The sequence below is a fragment of the Lynx rufus genome, unplaced genomic scaffold (assembly GCF_022079265.1).
Source record: "Lynx rufus isolate CCGP_SWC_20201006 ecotype Redwood Valley unplaced genomic scaffold, mLynRuf1.p SCAF_24, whole genome shotgun sequence".
Taxonomy (NCBI): Eukaryota; Metazoa; Chordata; class Mammalia; order Carnivora; family Felidae; genus Lynx; species Lynx rufus.
Genome location: NW_025814839.1, coordinates 2482223 through 2501579, shown reverse-complemented (window position 1 = coordinate 2501579; position 19357 = coordinate 2482223). Strand labels below are relative to the sequence as shown.

General features: G+C 44.7%; 1 protein-coding gene across 8 annotated transcripts in view; it reads right to left on the bottom strand.

Annotated features, from left to right (window-relative positions):
* Positions 1-19357, bottom strand: part of KDM2B (lysine demethylase 2B) — a 127565-nt gene that overhangs the window by 42836 nt on the left and 65372 nt on the right. For all 8 annotated transcript variants that reach the window (XM_047087944.1, XM_047087940.1, XM_047087941.1 and 5 more), the window contains one exon: positions 4921-5007. In XM_047087944.1, coding sequence (XP_046943900.1) covers positions 4921-5007 — 87 coding nt within the window. The remainder of the gene's footprint in view (positions 1-4920; positions 5008-19357) is intronic.

Below are 19357 nucleotides of genomic sequence, written 5' to 3'. Positions count from 1 at the left end.
CCTTCCTCAGTTTCCCTCCGTGTGAAAGCACCGGCAAGCTAGCTGGGTAGAAGTGTCTGGCTGGTGAGCCGAAGGTCAACTTGCTAATAAGACTGAGGTCGGAGGTCAAGCCTCAAAGAAGCTCAGTTCTCCTGGCTTGGTTCCAAGGTCACAGACAGGCCCCCAAAATCCTGCCACCTGGTCATAAAAGGGAGCAGCCAGAGTGTAGACGGATCAAAACAAATCCATCACCGCTGGTGGGAACGGCCAATCGGGGGAATGGTGACGGATGGTGATTCAGTAGCATCTTTGATTTGAAAGACACGACATCAGAAATGACCTCACAGCACCTAATCAGTTCCAGAAAGGGACTTTGTTCTCCAGGAGACAAGGTGGGAGATCAAAGCATTTCTTGCTAATCATCATTTAGCATTAATTACTTGTTAAGTAACCTGACCCAGACCCAATACCGCTCCCTACCTCGCATCCTGACAGCCTCAACGAACACCCTTGATCTTTCAACCCAACCTGCATCAAATTGGGAGCAAGCGGACTGCAAACCTGGGAACGGACAGACCCCGGGCGGCCCAGGCAGTCAGTCGTTCAGTTACTTCTCCTTTTCCTGTGAACTTTTTAACCCCACCAGCCAGGAAATGCATACACAGGGCAGCGGGCTTCCCCGCCCCCGCTTCTCCACCACACTGCACGAGTTCCTCAGATCTGGGCACTAACGCCTCTCCATTCACAAGCTGTGTGGCCCAAGGCATACCGGCATCCCTCTCTGAGACCCCGGTTTCAACTGCACGCACAGAGATAACACTATCCACACCTCCCAGCCTCGCTGTAAGGATTAAACAAGATGTAAAAAAGACCTCTAAAGATTGGTCCATACATTGTGTAGGAAACTACAGGGGGTTGGGGCTGTACTGGCAATAATTTATTTCTAGAGTTGAGTGGGGGCCATGGAGTTCATTATTATATTACTTACATCTTTTTTTGTGGCTCTGAAATAATGTATGATAAATGCTACAGGTTGAATTGTGTCCCCCCTGCCCCCCAAATTCTTATGTTGAAGCCCTAACCCCAGTGCCTCAGAATGTGACTACCTGGAGATAAAGTCTTTCAGGAAGTAACTAAGTTAAAATGGGGTCATTCGGGTGGGTCCCAATTCAGCAAGACTGACGTTCTTATAAGAAGAGATTAGGATACAGGCACACACAGAGGGCAGACCACGTGATAACAAAGAGAGACAACAGCTATCGACAAGCCCAGGAGAGAGTCCCCAGAAGAAATGCATCCTGCCAACTGACTTCTGGCCTCCAGAACTGTGAGAAAATGAACGTCTGTCCTCTAAGCCACGCACACAGTTTCTGCAGCCCTTGCAAACTCACACAATAAACCTCAAATGAGTTGTAGAAACCATAAGCTGAATGAAAACGAAAGAGACAGTACTAGTATGGCTCTAATCAAAAAGATGGATAAGGGCGCCTGGGTGGCTCAGTCTGTTGAGCGTCCAACTTCCGCTCAGGTCATGATCTCGAGGTTCGTGGGTTTGAGTTCTGTGTTGGGCTCTGTGGAGACAGCTCGGAGCCTGGAGCCTGCTTGATTCTGTGTGTCTCTCTCTCTCTCTCTCTGCCCCTCCCCCCGCTCGCAGTCTGTCTCTCTCTCTCAAAAATAAACATTAAAAAAAATTTTTTTTTAATATAAAAGATGGATCATAAGTGTTGGCGAAGATGTGGGTTAAATTGAAACTCTCATACATTGCCAGTGGGAGTGTAAAAGGGTGTAGCCACTCTGGAAAACAGTCTAGCCATTCTTCAAAAAGTTAAACACAGAGTTACCATGTGACCAGTCAACTCCACTCCTAGGCATCTACCCAAGAGATATGAAAACATGTATCCACACAAAAACTTGTGCACGAATGTTCAGGGCATCATTATTCACAATAGCCAAAAGATAGGGACAGCCCAAAGGTCCAGCAACTGGACAAGGGATGAACAAAGTATGGTCTACAAACACAATGGAATATTATTCAGCCATAAAAAGGAATGAAATACTGACAGATGCCACTATGTGGGTGAAGCTTAAAAATATGATACTAAGTGAAAAAGCTAGTCACAAAAGGTCAAGTATTGGATAATTCCATTTACATGTCCAGAACGGGCAAATGCATAGAGACAGAAAGCAGATTAGTGGTTGTCAGGGGCTGTGGGAGGGGAAGATTTAGGGGTTGGGGACTGGTTGCTGATGGGCTTTCTTTCAGAGGGCATGAAAATGTTCTAAAATTAGACTGTGGAGATAGCTGTCCAACTCTCTGAATATCCCAATTATACTAAAATGTGAGTTGTACACTTTTAGCGGGAGAACTGTATGGTAAGCAAGTTGTATCTGTTTCATTATAAGGTGTTTAAAAAAAAAAAGACTGGTACCCCCAAAGTATTGTTTGGTTTAGTATTGTTAAATCTCGAATGTTCTCTCTTCACTCTCTAACCAGCCGAAGGGCTTCAGTCTCTCCCCCACCCCCAGATTTGATATTAGCCACGTGACCTTGTGTATAGACCCGTGCTTATACACCAATCCTCCACAAAAATCTTAGATAAGGGCTACTCCCCCCAGAAGCCTGCTTCCTGTTTCAAGCCCTTTGGAGCGAAAGGGCAGAGGGTTGATTTTTTTTTTTTTTTTTTTTTTTTTAATGCCTATAAGCCTCTCAGGAGTAAACTGAGGGTCTAAGGCACAAAGGACAGGACACATCAGTAATCCTGAAGTGCTTTCCCCCAGAGAAGTTCGTTTGGACCCCTCCATTAATTCTGAGATTACAATGGGTCCTGGCAAGTTTGTTTTTTCAAAGCCCATGTTCTGTAAACCCCAATCCCTCCCTCAAAGCAATTCCTTAGCTGGGAGGGGAGCAGGCAGTGAGGCAAAGCCACCATTTCCTCTTCAAGTTCAGAGCAGCCGTGGGGCCCGGCTAGGTTGTTGCAAGGCGCTATGTTTGCAGGTACAGTTTGCGGTCTGAGCAATGGTGGTTGTGTTTATTGCCCATGTAGGGGAAAGTGAACATTAAAACTCCACTCACTTCCATGGATCGGGAAACTAATGGCAGAAGCTATGAAAGTGAATCCTTTTTCATTTCTACTGCCACCTAAATTCCCACTAAGCTTCAAAGAGAATTAGAATTCAATACCTACAAGTAATAGGGGCCATCTTCCCCAGCAATTCTACATTTAGGAATATACCCTAAGGAGATAATCAAACAAAAGTGGAAAGAATGACCTAAGAACATCACTATCCAATAGAAATGTAAAGTGAGCCACACATATACTTTTATATACTTTTCGTAACCACATTTAAAGAGGCAAAAAGAAAAAGGTGAAATTAACATTAATAATCCATATATTCAAAATATTATCATTTCAACTAGAGTTGCCAGATTTAACAAATAAAAATACAGTACACCCAGTTAAATTTCAGATGAACAATGAATAATCTTTTTTAGTGTAAGTATATGTGATATGTGGGCTATATTTACACTTAAAGTTTTATTTGTTGTTTACCTGAAATTCAAATTTAAATGGGGATCCTTTCTAAAATCTGGCAACCCTAATTTCAACATGCAATCAATATAAAAAACAAATTAATGAGTAATTTTACAGTGTTCTTTTTTGCACTAAGTCTTTGAAATCTGTTGTGTATTTTATACTTCTGACACATCTCAATTTGAGCTTGTCATATTTCAAGTGTTCAATAGCCATACAGCTAGCAGCTACCATTTTGGACAACACAGATCTAGAATATTCCTCTAAATGTTTCTTATAAGAGCAAAAAAAAAAAAAAAACAAAAACCCCAGAAATTGGCAAAATACACATCAACAAAGAGGCTGCTGAAGTCACAACTGACATTTAAAGAGCACTAACCACTGGTCACTCCTTGTCCTAAGAACTTTGCATACATTATTCCTTTTTTTTTTTTTTAATAGTTAACCAGAAACAAATTCAACAATGCATTATCTCATCTAGTCGTCACAACAACCATTTGAGTAGGTGCTGGTATAACCCTTTTTTACAGATGAGGAAAGTAAGGGTCCAGGGAGCATCTATAACCTGCTCAAGAAAGTGGTGAGCTGAGTGTCGCAGATGGGCTGATACATACGTGTCCTACCCCAGCACAGACTTTGGAAGAAGACACACCAAAATGTTACTGGTTTTCTCTGGAGAATGGACTTTGAGGTAGACACTGGTTAACAGTCTAGTCTCTGCTGTCAGACCGATCGCCTTGCCCTCGGCTCTGCCAGGTGCCCTCACAAGTGACCTTACCTTTCTAAACCTCAGTTTCCTCATCTGTAAAATGAGAGTCACAAGTGTCTGCCCCACAGGGCTGCTGGGAATCTAAAGAAGATAAGGGATGCAGGGGATGAGGCAAAGCAACCTGCTCCTGGTAAGCCCTCAGTGACATTACTGTCATTCTCCCTAGGGTCTTGGTCCTTTCCTATTTGAATAGACTGTTTCATGGTGAGCATCAATCAGGTTTACAAAGAGAAAAAAAAGTTACTTTCAAAAGAGAGGAAAGAGTCCTTGAAGCAACTGGAGGAAAAAAAGAAGGAAGGAAGGAAGGAAGGAAGGAAGGAAGGAAGGAAGGAAGGAAGAGAGGGAGGGAGGGAGAAAGGGAAAGAAGTCACCTAAAGAAGGGGATAAGTGAGCCATCATTTCCCCACAGTTTTCTGAGTGGCCACCAGGTGGCCACCACTGCCTGCAGTTTCCACAGCTAGGGAAAATGATTCCTTTCAAGAAACAAAAATTTGCAATAGACAAATCACCAAAAACATTCATCTTAACTGGGGTGCCCTAGGCCGGGAGTCCCCACTGAAAAGTTGCCCACACTCATCTTACAGGAGATGTGAAAGGCAGCGGAAATGGTCCCTCAGCTGTGGGCAATCTGCGTCTTACCTTTGGAGTCTTCTTTGGCCAAGTGACTACAGGGACCCCAGTGACGGCCAGACTGGGGTCGTCGTCTGCATGCTCCTTCAGGACATTCTGTGGCCAAACAAAGGAGCCATATTAGCCCAGAGTAGAGGGAAGGTCTCTAAAGGGGGCTAAGACTGGACCTAACCCAGTGAAAGACTGATAGGCCTCTGCAGTCACCCACCACCCACACACTCAGTAGAAACCAAGTCACCAGGGTCCGTCAGAGACCACAAGACACACAACATCCTCCTTTCCAAAAAATGTTTAAAGAGTAAATCACTCACCTCCCTATGACTTCCATGAAAGTATCACTCACTGATCACATTTATAATGTGCCAAATATTTATCTCCAGCACCAGGGACTCACACACAACCTCATTCAATCCTTACCAAGTACCCCGGGAGCGGGCTGGGCAGTGCATTAAAATATTCCAATGTACAAAAACTCAACTATGGATGCAGAGAAACAAAAAAACAACACTAACCACGAGGTCTTGACACCTGTGAGACCTGACTCAGCCAGTAAGTCATGCGTATTCTATTCCCCGTGTGTAAAGACATGTCACTGTTTATTACAACATGGGCTTCATAAACACTGGTAGATACTTAATCTGGTTTGACCAAGGATGGAGTCATATGGCCGCAAATGCCAGCAGAAAAGTGGGCTGTGACAGACATACATCCAGGCTGGGCAAGGGTCTCCCACATGGCACGCTGTGTTCACATCTTTGTATGTCATCTGAAGGCTTTTCAAAGGTAATTCTGACTCTACCAGATTTCGGCCTTAGGTGGTGACTGATTTGAGAACCTCATCCAGGTGCAAGATGCTACTCCACTGAATTATCCCTAACTTATAGGCACAGCAATCAAGGCTCAGAAAGATTCAAAGGCCTCGGACGCTGCCCCAGACCAGGAGGGCAGAGCGCCTGAACTCACTTTCTGGCTCCAGACTTCCCGGCCCAAGACCACTCCACACATGGGTTTTTTAGTTGCATCCGCAATGCACCATTAGCCTTTAGGGACAGACACAGATCTGTCACTGGCCTCTTCCGACCTTGACCATTAATTTTTGTGTTGTGCAAAAGCATTCCTGCAGGGACATTTAAAAGCAGAGAAAGTTGCACAGGAGAACTTAAGAAGAACAGAAGAGCTCCAAAGAGAAATGTAGGGAGAGTATTTTAACTCACTTTCCTCATCTACCCACTGGAAATGAATCCAACTCACTTGTAATTTATTCCATCTACTGTCTTAGTTTTCCTCGTGTGCCTTTGGTTGCCAGATTTTTCAAAATTTACCTAACATCCCAAATCCACCTCCTCTGCCCATGGGAGGTGGCAAACAGGACAGTGATCAAGGGTCAGACTCGGGGCCGCCTGGGTTCAATTCTCAGCCCCTGCAGCCTTCTCCAAGCCCAGCGTCAATGTCACTGATTTATAAATGCTGGGTTTTTTTAAATTTTTTAATGTTTATTCATTTTTTTGAGAGACAGAGACAGAGTGCGGGTGGGGGAGGGGCAGAGAGCGAGGGAGACACAGAATCCAAAGCAGGCTCCAGGCTCTGAGCTGTCAGCACAGAGCCTGACGCGGGGCTCGAACCCACGAACCGTGAGATCATGACCTGAGCCGAAGTCAAACACTTAACCTACTGAGCCACCCAGGCGCCCCTATAAATGCTGTTTATAAATGTTTTGTTTCACTGTTATATCCCTAGCCTTGCACAATGACTTACAGTAACCCTCCAGTAAATAACTTAAAAAATAAATAAATGAGGCTACAAATCCCCAAAAAGGGACTTTCTACTCAATCCCTGACCAGCACTCCTCACATCTGTCAAGGTCAACAAAAAAAAGCCCCCCAAAATCTGAGAAACCGTCACAGCTGAGAGGAGCCTGAGACATGACAGTTACAAAGATAGAGGTATCCTGGGTGGGATCCTGAAATAAAGGACATTTGGTAAAAATTGAGGAAATGTGAATAAACTATAGACTTTAGTTAGGAATAATGTACAGATACTGGTTTTAATTGTAACCAATGTACTCTGCAGACATACCATGTTAATAACAGAGGAAACTGGATGGGATGGTGGGGGGGAGTCTAGTAAACGGAAACTCTCTATACTACCTGCTGAGTTTTTCTGTCAATCTGACGCCATTCTGAAACACAAAGTCCTATCACAAAAAGCAATCTTTAAAATGCCAGACAGTAGTAACAGCTACCGTAAAGGAAAACAGGATAATTAGGCTGCCAAGCTTTCTAACATGTATGCAGAGTATTTAAAAAGAAATACAACAGGGACACCTGGCTGGCTGCCAGCAGAGCGTGAAACTCTTGATCTTGGGGTTGTAAGTTCGAGCACCATGCTGGGTGTAGGGATTACTTAAAAATAAAATCTTAAAAAAAAAAAAAATACAGGGCGCCTGCATGGCTCAGTCAGTTAAGTATCTGACTTTGGCTCAGGTCATGATATCTTGGTCTGTGAGTTCAAGCCCCGCGTTGGACTCTGTGCTGACTCTTCAGAACTTGGAGCCTCCTTCAGGTTCTGTGTCTCCCTCTCCCTCTGCCCCTCCTGCACTCTGGCTCTGTCTCTCTTTCTCTCTCAAAAATAAATAAACATTAAAAAAATTTAAAAAAAGAAGAAGAAGGGGTGCCTGAGTGGCTCGGTCAGTTAAGCATCTGGCTTCGGCTTAGGTCATGATCTTGCAGTTTGTGGATTCAAGCTCCGCGTTGGGCTCTGTGCTGACAGCTCAAAGCCTGGAGCTTGCTTCGGATTCTGTGTGGGTGTCTCTCTGCCCCTCCCCGCTTGTGCTCCGTCTCTCTCTCCGTTTCAAAAATCAATAAACATTAAAAAGAAAAAAGAAATAGAACAGAAGGGAACCAAGAACACAGCATTATTCAACACACATGTGGACCTCACAAGGGGCATGAAAGAGGCTATGGAAGGTTGGGGGCAGTGGGAACGATCCGTGCCTGGGGGGAGGAGCATTTCATCAGTGATGTTGTTTAGAATCGCCAGTTCCCAATGATGATAAAAAGCAGACCAATTTTTGATCAGTTTTGGTTTTTAATTAAATAGACTGCAGACACTGCACCCTTTACTACATGGACCCTAGTGGGTCATTCCCGCTGCCCCTTCTCTGCCTTGACCCACTGCTCGGGGTAGGTGGGACTGGCTAGGTGAGGGGTAAAATGGAAACATCAAAAGGCAGGTACCACATATTTTGCTGAATGGATGTACGAGAATAAGATGTATTGAGTGTTTGCTCTGTGTTGGGTACTGTAATAAACATGCCATATCCACTCGGTCATCCAACTGCTTGACTGCACTGGGAGACAGACCACCATCATTTGCAGATGAGAATACCAGGGTGTAAGGGGTGAAGGAACGGTCCAAGACCACTCAACCAGTAAGAGGTGGAGACCCCTCCACTTTACAACCTGTGCTCTAACCACGGTATTACTCAACCTATCCTTAAACAAAAGAGGGGGGCCACGAACCTAGCAGCATTACTCATAACAGCCAAAGGACACTTGGAAACAACCCAAGTGTCCATCAAGGGATGGATGAATAAATGATATGTGGTCTATCCACACCATGGAATATTATTCAGCCTGAAAAAAAGGAAGGAAATTGCGACACATGCCACAATATTCTGCTGAGTGAAATAAGCCAGACACAAAAAGCCAAATAGTGCATAATTCTACTTCCATGAGGTGCCTAAAGTAGTCAAATTCATACAAGCATAAAACAGAGCGGTGGTTGCCAGGGGCTGAGGGAGGGAGAAGCAGGGTGTTGCTTAATGCATAGTCGTGACGGCTCTACAGCAGTGTGAATGGACTTAATGCCACTGAACTGGACACTTTGAAAAATGATTAAAATGGTATATTTTACATTATGTATAATTTACCACAATTTAAAACTTTTTGCAATGTCTTGTTTTTATTTAACTAATCTCTACACCCAACATGGAGCTCGAACTCACAACCTTAAGATCAAGAGTTGCCCACGCTTCCAACTAAGCCAGCCAGGCGCCCCTACCAAAATTATTGATTTATTTCTAAAAATGTCTTAATTATTTTTTTCTAAGTGTCTATTCATTTTTAAGAGAGAGAGAGCAGGTGATGGAGGATTCAAAGCAGGCTCCATGCTATTGAATGTGGGGCTTGAACCCATAAAGCGTGAGACTATGACCTGAGCCGAAGTTGGGCACTTAACTGACTGAGCCACCCAGGTGCCCCACAATTTTTTTAAAAGGGGAGGAGAGAATGGGACAAAGCAGTCCCTCCCTAAGGAATGGATTTGGAGGTTCTAGAAAGTACACATAGGGGACCTAATATTTTGCTAGTTAAGCTGTTGCTATTATGCCTGCAACAACACTGGTTCTAGAGTCAGAAGATCTGGGTTCAAGTTCTACAACATCGGACTGTGTGACCTTGAGGAAGCCACAGCTTAGAACAGTGATATCTAACGTTGATTTTATGCCATGAAGCTAGATGTGATTTTGCTACCATTTCTAGGAGCATTTGTTAAGTGCTTGCTCCAGACTAATCTTCTCTGGGGGATAGGGCCGATCTTGCCCATTTCACAAAAGCAGAAACTTAAGTTCAGAGAAGTCAAGTGACTTGCCCAAGGTCACACAGTTGGGAGGTGATAGAACCTGACACTGACCAGGCCCATCTAACTACAAGCCCAGGCATTAATAGAGGTGATAAAGACTCCGGAGACCATTCCAGCAACCTCTACAGCTGACCTATACCTCATTATTGAAAAATGTGACGCCTAGGAGACAATCTGGGCTCATATTTACCATTCGATTAACAAATACAGAAGTGAGTTATCCTTGCCTATTCCTTGCAAGTTAAGACCAAGAACTAATTCAGCCACTAACCCCTCTACAAAGCATTTTTCAAACTTTGCCCCAGTCACAGAAGAGGCACGAGGCCCAATATGGGTCCGCATAAGCACAAAGTTTCGCTGACATTTCATGGTTCTTAATAATCCTATGAGGGGCTCCTGGGTGGCTGAGTCAGTTGAGCCTCTGACTCTTGATTTCGGCTCAGGTCATGATCTCATGGTTTGTGGGGTCAGGCTCCACACTGGGCTCCGCACTGACAACAAGTAAGCCTTCCTGGGATTCTCTCCCTCTGCCGCTCCCTCACACATGCATACTCTCTCCCTCAAAATAAAGAAATAAACTTAAAGAAAAATAATAATCCTAGGAATTTCACAACCTGCTACACCATACATCAGAGTTCTGTGGGGTTTTTTAAGAATATTTCCCTACCTCCCCCAAAAAAAAGTAAAAAAAAAAAATTGTCAAGTAAGATGCTCTGTGTTTAGGCAAAACCTTTCGATATATGTGTGGATATATATTATATATTCCAATATATATATGGGAATCATATATATGTATAAACCTATCTTACCATATGGTTGCAGCAGGGGGCCCATTACTTCCACAGAACTTCCTGCCCCCTTACCCTAATCGCAAACTCCAGGCTGGGATGACAAACTCAAATGCTTCCAGGAACCAAGCAGATAAAATGCAAGATATCAACAAATGAGAGCACTAGACAGCGGTGTGGTCTATGCAAACTAGAAGGCACAGGCCCAGTTTAAAGAGGGCAAATGCTACTCAGTTCCAACATACTAACCTCTTGTGGACATGAAAGCCCCACCAGATCTTTGATTTTCCAGAAGAAATCAAAGATCCATAGTTTTATCTGAAATCACTTAAATGCTGACAACTGATTAAAAATTTAAAAATAGGGGCGCCTGGGTGGCGCAGTCGGTTAAGCGTCCGACTTCAGCCAGGTCACGATCTCGCGGTCCGTGAGTTCGAGCCCCGCATCAGACTCTGGGCTGATGGCTCAGAGCCTGGAGCCTGCTTCCGATTCTGTGTCTCCCTCTCTCTCTGCCCCTCCCCCGTTCATGCTCTGTCTCTCTCTGTCCCAAAAATAAATAAACGTTGAAAAAAAAAATTTTTTTTAATTTAAAAATAATAATAATAAAAACAATTGTGAGCCCAACAAGATCTGTGGGCCAGTTAAGCCCAAGGGCCACCAGCATACAAATGCTACTCTGTGTAAGATTGAAAATAAAGTCCATTCACCTTGGTTTTCTTGGAGTTTCTTTCTGAACTGTCTCAAGATTTCCTATCATTTCAGTATCAAGCTGGAGTCCATCACTCACAAGCAAGGTGAGGCCGCTTTAGAGGACTGTGTGGTTACAAAAAGCTATTACTGGAGGTGTAAGTATTATTAATAACTAAAAATACGTTAGTAACAATAAATAATAATTAAAAATTAATAGAGACCTCCCCAAGTACCCTAGAGTGGGGCACCTCACACACACTCACTGTAGGAAGCAGTTCCCCCATGGACCTCACTGGCCACCAGGGGGCGCTCGGGGTTCTGTCCCGCAGAGAAGTATTTTCATTAGTATGTGACAGGGTACAGAAAAAGGAGATTATTCAAATTGGAGATTCTCTGAGAAATAAATTGTGCTGAAGAAACTCCTGTCACTGGCTTCCCTGGGCTCTGCAGAATTTATACACTCCTTGGGGCTCTAGGAAGCAGAGACTAGGTAATACCAGCCCAGGGGCCTTTGGGTTACATCCTATAAACCTTCCCAATTAGAAAGCCTCGGGCAGACTTTCTAAAAGAGAAAAGATTGGGGGGTGCCTGGGTGGCTCAGTCAGTTGAGCACCCAACTCTTGATTTCGGCTCAAGTCATGATCCCAGGGTTGTGGGACTGAGCCCTGCATCAGGCTCTGTGCTAAGCGTGGAGCCTGCTTGGGACTCTCTCTCCCTCTCTCTCTCTCCCCCTACTTGTGCATCTGTGCATGCTATAAATAAGTAAGTAAGTAAATAAATAAATAAATAAATAAATAAATAAGAGAAAGATTGAGGCTCCTGGGTGGCTCAGTCAGTTGAGCGTCCAACTTCAGCTCAGGTTATGATCTCCATGCCCAGGGGTTCGAGCCCCGCATCGGGCTCTGTGCTGACAGCTCAGAGCCTGGAGGCTACTTTGGATTCTGTGTGTCTCTCTCTCTGCTCCTCTCCTGCTCATACTCTGTCTCTCTCTGTCTCTCAAAAATAAACATTTAAAAATTTGAGAAAAAAAGAGAGAGAGACGGAGAGAGATTCAGGACACTAGAGGCTGTTTCTGCTGGAAACTGCCCTGCTTTTGACCCAACAAGATGACCACAGACAACGGATGTGCTGGGCCTCTGTTCCCTGTTACTCTAACTCTCTCAGAGAGTTTAATTGGTTAACAATAGATTCAGGCCCCACCATTCCCTAGGGTGGGGTGTTAATAATAATGATAATAAAGCAGAGGCAGGCATCAGGAAAGAATCAATGGGTAAAAAGGAAGGTAACAAGGTCACAAGGCCTGGAGCAGCTCCGATGCTGCTCTGAGGAACCTAGCAGACTAAGGGGTCCTCTGCTTGCCACAGGAACTGGGTTTCAATGCACCTTGGGCCTCTCAAGTTCTCTGCCTCTGCCCCAGCCCAACCACCATGTGCCTGCCTGTAAAAACCCATCTGTACTGGGGTGCACCATATCTCCCAGATAGGTATGTTCAAATCCTAATCCCTGGTACCTGTGAATGTGACCTTACTTGGAAACAGGTTCTTTGCACATGTAATTGTTTAAGGCTATCCAGATGAAATAATCCTAGATTTAGGGTGCACCCTAAATCCTATGACTGGTGTCTTCATAAGAGAAAGACGAGGGGGATGTGAACAGAGACACAAGGAAGAAGGCTGTGGGAAGACAGAGGCAGGGACTGCAGGGATGCAGCCACAAGCCAAGCAACGTCAGGAACAACTAGAAGCTGGAAGAGCCAAGAATGCCCCCCTAGAGCCTTCTCAGGATGCAGACCAGACTGTGAGAGAAGAAATTTCTGTTGTCCTAAGCCACCAAGTTTGGGGCTCCTGGGTGGCTCAGTCGGTTAGATGTCCGACTCTTGATTTTGGCTCAGGTCATGATCTCACGGTTCAGGAGTTCGAGCCCCACACTGAGCTCTGTGCTGACAGCGCAGAGCCTGCTTAGGATTGTCTGTCTCCCTCTCTCTGCCCTGCCCCTATTCATGCTCTCTCTCTTTCTCTAAAAAACAAACAAACAAACAAACAAACAATTTAAAAAAGTCACCAAGTTTGTAATTAATTTGTTATGGCAGTGACAGGCAACTAGCACAAACTTGCCGTAACATACTGTGGCTAAAAGCCTCTTAGCTGCATGATTTGGGCAAGTCGCTACATCTCTCTGAGTCTGTTTCTCCATCTAAGAAATGGGATGATAATAGTCTCCACCTCGCCAGGTTGTGGCAAGGATCACAATGCATGGAAGGTACCAGGTACACAGTAAATGTTCAACAACTTTTGGCCGATCTCTTGTGGCTTATGTCATATTTCCTGCTGGAATACACTGTCCCTGTCCTCTGTCTGCAGAATTCCACTACTTCACAAGTTCTAAGCACAGGGAAATGTAAAAGTTTATTTAGTTGGAAGGGCAGTCTAAAAGCTTACTGAGCTGCCTAACTAGGAGAGAGAATAACGCCCACAAGTTAATTTTAGGCTAAAAAAAAAAGCTCCAGCTGACATGGACAACCTATCCATTTTTCAGGTCTAGGGTTTGCCCAGATGTCTGGAACTCAGATCTCTGGCCCTTTGCGGTCCTCCTCCGTTCCCCTGAGGTGGTGCAGGCAGAGAACTCGGAGTATGCATGGTTTGTCGTCATAGTAGATGGTTAGGCCTGTCTCACTCACCTTTGTGTCAACCCTCTATCCCCTCCCTGCCCAACAAAAATACAAAACACACGGCTCAATATTACATCCAGCCCCCAACAGGAGAGCCTGAGCAACTACTGGAGGCCAGACCCCCAGCCCCACTCAATCTGTGGGGTACCTTCTCTATGCTCTGGGCCATCCTCCGGGGCGGGAGGGAGCCGGGCTGCAGACCTCCCACTGGCTTCCTGCTTTTTGGCTCTTCTGAAGCAGGTGTGGTGGTGGTGGTGATAAATTAAAAAGCCAATAGTTCCAGAGGTCTGGGCTCTACACCTTACTATTTTGCACAACACCAAGGCGGGGGAGGGGCTTAAACAAGCAGGGGTGTTCCGAGGTGAGGACTGATGACCCCTGAGAGAAAAGCTGTATAAATGTTCCACGGTCATGGGTTTCACAAACTCTCACACTCATCCCTAAATGGGCCTGTTTTCATTCCACGGTGTCTGAAATAATAATAGTAATAATAATAATAATAATAACAACAATAATAGTAATGATAATAAAACAGCTCCAGGTTACTGAGCACTTAAAGGCCCTGTGCTAAGTAAAGCTTTATGCATGTTGCCTCACTGAATTTTATCACGTTCCGCAAGAGCATTCAGCTGGTTAATGGATGGCACATGGGATTCAGCCTGACTCCAGAAACTTTGGTCTTAAAAGATAATACATGTTTGGATAATGTACTCTTAATTTACAATCATTTTCTTTCCTATGATATTTGGGTTTCAATGAAAGAACAATAGAATTGATTTCTTTCTTTTATGTTGAAAAATATATATATATACATAAAGAACACCTGAAAACAATGGCCCCTCGCTGGCTCTTCCAGCCCCGTAATTCCATGCAACCCCACAATTCCAAGCAACAAGAAAGGTGGTTGTCTGTGGTGAGCTGGCCTTTGTCATCCAAGTTGACAGTCTGGCAGCCAGGGGAGTCTGGTATTACTTTAACTAACAAAAACAGCTGCAGAATAACCTTGCAATGGGGTAATTGACAAAGATCCTCCCATCTCCAACCTCACTGGTCACCACCCACTTAGACCCAAACCCTCACAACCTTGCAATGCACTGGTAATTTTCAAGTCATTTACAGTCAATTTGAGTAGACCTGCCCCCAAAACAGCACCATGCCTCCCTTTCCTCCCGACAGGAAGCAGATCTCTCTCTCCCTGAGTTCTAGTTGAAAGTACAGATTCTTCTAGAAGGAACAGCATCCAGGGCAACTCCCATCTTACTGTTGGAAATCCAAGATGGAAGAAAAAAAAGATGATGCAGTGGGTTGAATAGCGTGGCCTCAAAATTCATGTGCAAAACCTCAGAATGTGACCTTACTAAGTTATGGGGTCTTTGTAGATGTAATCATGTTAAGATGAGGTCATAGTGGATGAGGGTGGGACCTAATCCAATGACTGATGTCCTCAAAAGAGAAGAAGACACATGGAAAAGACAAACAACCATGTGAAGACGGAGGCAGAGATTGAAGTGATCTAGGGACAAGCCAAGGAATGCCAAAGATTGCTGGCAATCACAAGAAACTGGAAAAGACAAGGAAGGTTCCTTCCTCCCCCGAGTCTTCAGAGCAAAAGCACGGCTTTGATTTCAGACTTCCAGCCTCCAGAACTGTGAGAGAATAAGTTTCTGTTGTCTTAAGACAGTCTGTGGTTCTTTGTTATGGCAGGCCCTAGGAAACTCACCCAGATGGCAATCATTAACCTGGAAGATGGATGTGGGGGAAGCTAAGAGATGGGACAGAGCTGGGGAAGGGTGGGGAGCTGGCCAAGGCCAGGCTGGCTCTCCTTGGACTGTCACCTATGAATATGTAATTATTCTCCACAGGTTTAACTAGGAGCGCTAGGCATTCCTTACCTCATTGTCACTCAAAATACTTCAGGGACATAGGTCCCTGTTGTTAGCCCCGTTTTACAGTGAAGACACTCAGGTTTCAACTGGTGAAGCCCTTCAGAACAGCCAAGGACCTACAGAATCTGGTCCCCACCAAGACAAAGCACAGCTAGTCCCAAACTCTTGTTTTACGTGCAGGTGAACAGATGGGTGGAATGACTTGACCACACAGCACGCGGCAAAGAACAAACGGAAATAGAACTCAAGGGTCTCGTGTCCTGATTTCCTATTCTCCCCATTAGGTACAGGCCAATATCCTACACTCCTCCAGCAGAAGTGCTCTGAAAGAAGGAAGTTGCTAAAGGTATCTCAGTGCCAAACCCCAAGGATTTCACAAACACAGGGAAAGGAAATGGCTTTCTCAGTTCGATTTTTACAAGACGCTTGAATCTTTTTTTTCACAATATAAATGAAGTCAGGGTGGTCATTTTGGTTTGCATCTAAATCCAGACCCTCTCAAGGCAAGTTTTCAAGGTACAAATGAGCTCACTGGGAACTACTGAAACCACAGGATCACAGCAAGGACAAACTCAACTTTTGAAAGTTCTGCCCCCCAAAAGAGTATAAGCTAGACTTACAGGAAGATAAACACACAAAAAGGGACAAAAGCAAGTTGCTTTTGCAACTTGCAATCCAACTTTTTAAAAATGATGTATACATGGGGACGACGGGAAAGTCCCAGAAATATATTTAGCAGATGAGTAATAGGGGGTTACCTCCAATTGGGAAAGCTGAGGAGGAGGACATTTTTTTCTAGCCTCCAGCCTACAATGTTTAATTTTTCTTACATTGATCATGGAACACTTGAAACTTTTACAGAAAAGAAATATCCAGAATAGGTAAACCCATAAAGACAGAAAGCAGACAAGGGGAGGGGGGAAATGGGGATTGACTGCTAGTGGGGACAGGATTCTGTCTGGGATGTTAAAAATGTTCTGAACTACACACAGGTGGTGGTTGCACAACATTGTGAATGTACTCAAAGTCACTAAACTATACACTTGAAAATGGTTAAGATTGGGCGCCTGGCTGGTTCAGTCAGTGGAGCATGTGACTCGATCTGGGGGCCGTGAGTTTGAGCCCCACATTGGGTGTAGAGATTACTTAAAAATAAAAAAATTAAAACAATATTGGGGCGCCTGGGTGGCTCAATCAGTTAAGCATCCAACTTCAGCTCAGGTCATGATCTCACGTTTCATGAATTTGAGCCCCGCGTCGGCTCTGTGCTGCGTTGGGCTCTGTGCTGACAGCTCAGAGCCTGGAACCTACTTCATTTTTTGTTTTTAGTTTCTTTTAATGTTTATTTATTTTTGAGAGAGAGAGAGAGGCCCTGAGTGGAGGAGGGGGAAAGAGTAAGGGAGACACAATCTGAAGCAGGCTCCAGGCTCTGAGCCGTCAGCACAGAGCCGGACATGGGGCTGGAACCCACGAACCAAGAGATTATGACCAGAGCCGAAGCTGGACGCCCAACCAACTGAGCTACCCAGGCGCTCCAACCTGGAGACTACTTCAGATTCTGTGTCTCCCTCTCTCTTTGCTCCTCCCCAGTTCACACTCTGTCTCTCTCTCTCTCTCTCTCTCTCAAAAAATAAATAAATAAATATTAAAATAATAATAAAATAAATTTAAAAATTAAAATAAGTATTTTAATAAAATAAAATGGTTAAGATGGTAAATTCTTGAAGATTTTTTTAGTATTCCATTATTCTTTTTTTTTTTTGGAGAGAGAACAGGAGCAGGAGAAAGGGGCAGCGGGGGAGAGAGGGGGAGAGAGAGAGAGAGAAAGAATCTCAAGCAGGCTCCACATTCAGCACAGAGCCTGACATAGGGCTCGATCCCATGACCCTGGGATCACAACCTAAGTCAAAATCAAGAGTGGGATGCTCAACCGACTGAGCCACCCAGGTGCCCCAATTCTTGAACATTTTGGAAGATTCTAAAGTAGTGATCTAGTAAGTAAAAAAGAAAAAAAATTTAATGTTTATTTATTTTTGAGAGAGAGACAGAGTGCAAGTGGGGGAGGGGCAGGGAGAGAGGGAGACACAGAATCCAAAGCAGGCTCCAGGTTCCAAGCTGTCAGCACAGAATCTGACATGGAGTTCGAAACCACAACCCTCAAGATCATGACCTGAGCCAAAGTCGGATGCTCAACTGACTGAGCCACTGAGACACCCCAAAAAAGAAAACATTTTAAGACAAAATAGTGTCATGTGTATTTTACCACAATTAAAAAAAAACACATTACAGGGGTGCCTGAGTAACTTTGGCTCAGGTCATGATCTGGTGGTTTGTGAGTTCGAGCCCCGCGTCGGGCTCTGTGCTGACAGCTCAGAGCCTGGAGCCTGCTTCAGATTCTGTGTCTTCCCCTCTCTCTTCCCCTCCCCTGCTCACACTCTGTGTCTGTCTCTCAATAATTAAAAAAAAAATTTAATAAATACATTACAAATGAAAGAAAAAAATGAGTTTTCCCAATACTGCACTGTATGTTAACTAACTAGAATTTAAATAAAAAATTGGCGGGGGTGGGGGGGCGCCTGGGTGGCTCAGTTTGTTAAGCATCTGACTTCAGCTCAGGTCATGATCTCGCGGTTCGTGGGTTTGAGCTCCACCTCGGACTCTGCTGTTAGCGTGGAGCCTCCTTCAGATCCTCTGTATCCCTCTCTCTGCCCCTCCCCGTTTGTGCATGCATGCTCCCTCTTGCTCTCTCTCAAAAATAAATAAACATTAAAATTAAAAATTTTTTTTAATTTTTTAAAGAAAAAAACGTTTTTTTTTTTTTTTTAATTTTTTAAATGTCTATTTATTTTTGAGAGAGAGAGACAGAGTGCAAGCAGGGGAGGGGCAGAGAGAGAGGGAGACAGAATCTGAAGCAGGCTCTAGGCTCCAAGCTGTCAGCACAGAGCCCAATGTGGGACTTGAACTCACAAACTGTGAGATCATGACCTGGGCCAAAGTCGGATGTTTAATCGACTGAGCCACCCAGGTGCCCCCCAAAAATGGGTTTTTGATAAAAGCCAAAACCTAGCCATCTGGAGACCGAGTTGTTTTGGGACCGTCTCCAATCCCAGGGGCCTCTGGTCACCATGAACCACCATCAGCAGCAATCTCTGAGGCCCCGGAGAAAAGGACAGAAGGAAAAATGTTGTCTTTTTGCAACACAGCCAAAGATCATAACTGGTCAGTCACCAAGGGGGAACCACCATTGGCCAGAGACACGAATCACTCAATGGTAGGGATACCCATAGGCATGGGACCCACATTCCTGACCTGTGTTTGATTTCTCAGCCAGCACAAACGAAAGCTCAATATCTGAGGACAGAGAACAAAGGCACCGAAGTGTGTGCAGCCAGTGTCCGTAACAACACTCTCGCTCTGAAGGTCACTCTTGGATGCCACATCTTTTCTGGGTCTCCAGGGACTGTGAGGGGCTGATGGCCTGGCTGGACAGCCAAGAACTCCCCTGTTCTGGAAGAGATGTTTGGCCCACTTCCCTGTACAGACTCCCGGCCACACAGCACTTAGACACCAGCAGCTGCTCCAGTTTTCCTGAGGCTCTAAGGAGACCTGTCTACCCAATTTACGAGCTCTTCAAGCTGCAAAAGGCCTCCCCAGACAAGGCTCAAGAACATAAATATCTCCAAAGATAGGCAATTCAAGCCCTCTCGGCCTCAGTTGCCATCTTCCTGGAAACCTCTGCGCCAGGAGAGCCAAGTGGAGGAAGAAGCAAAAGC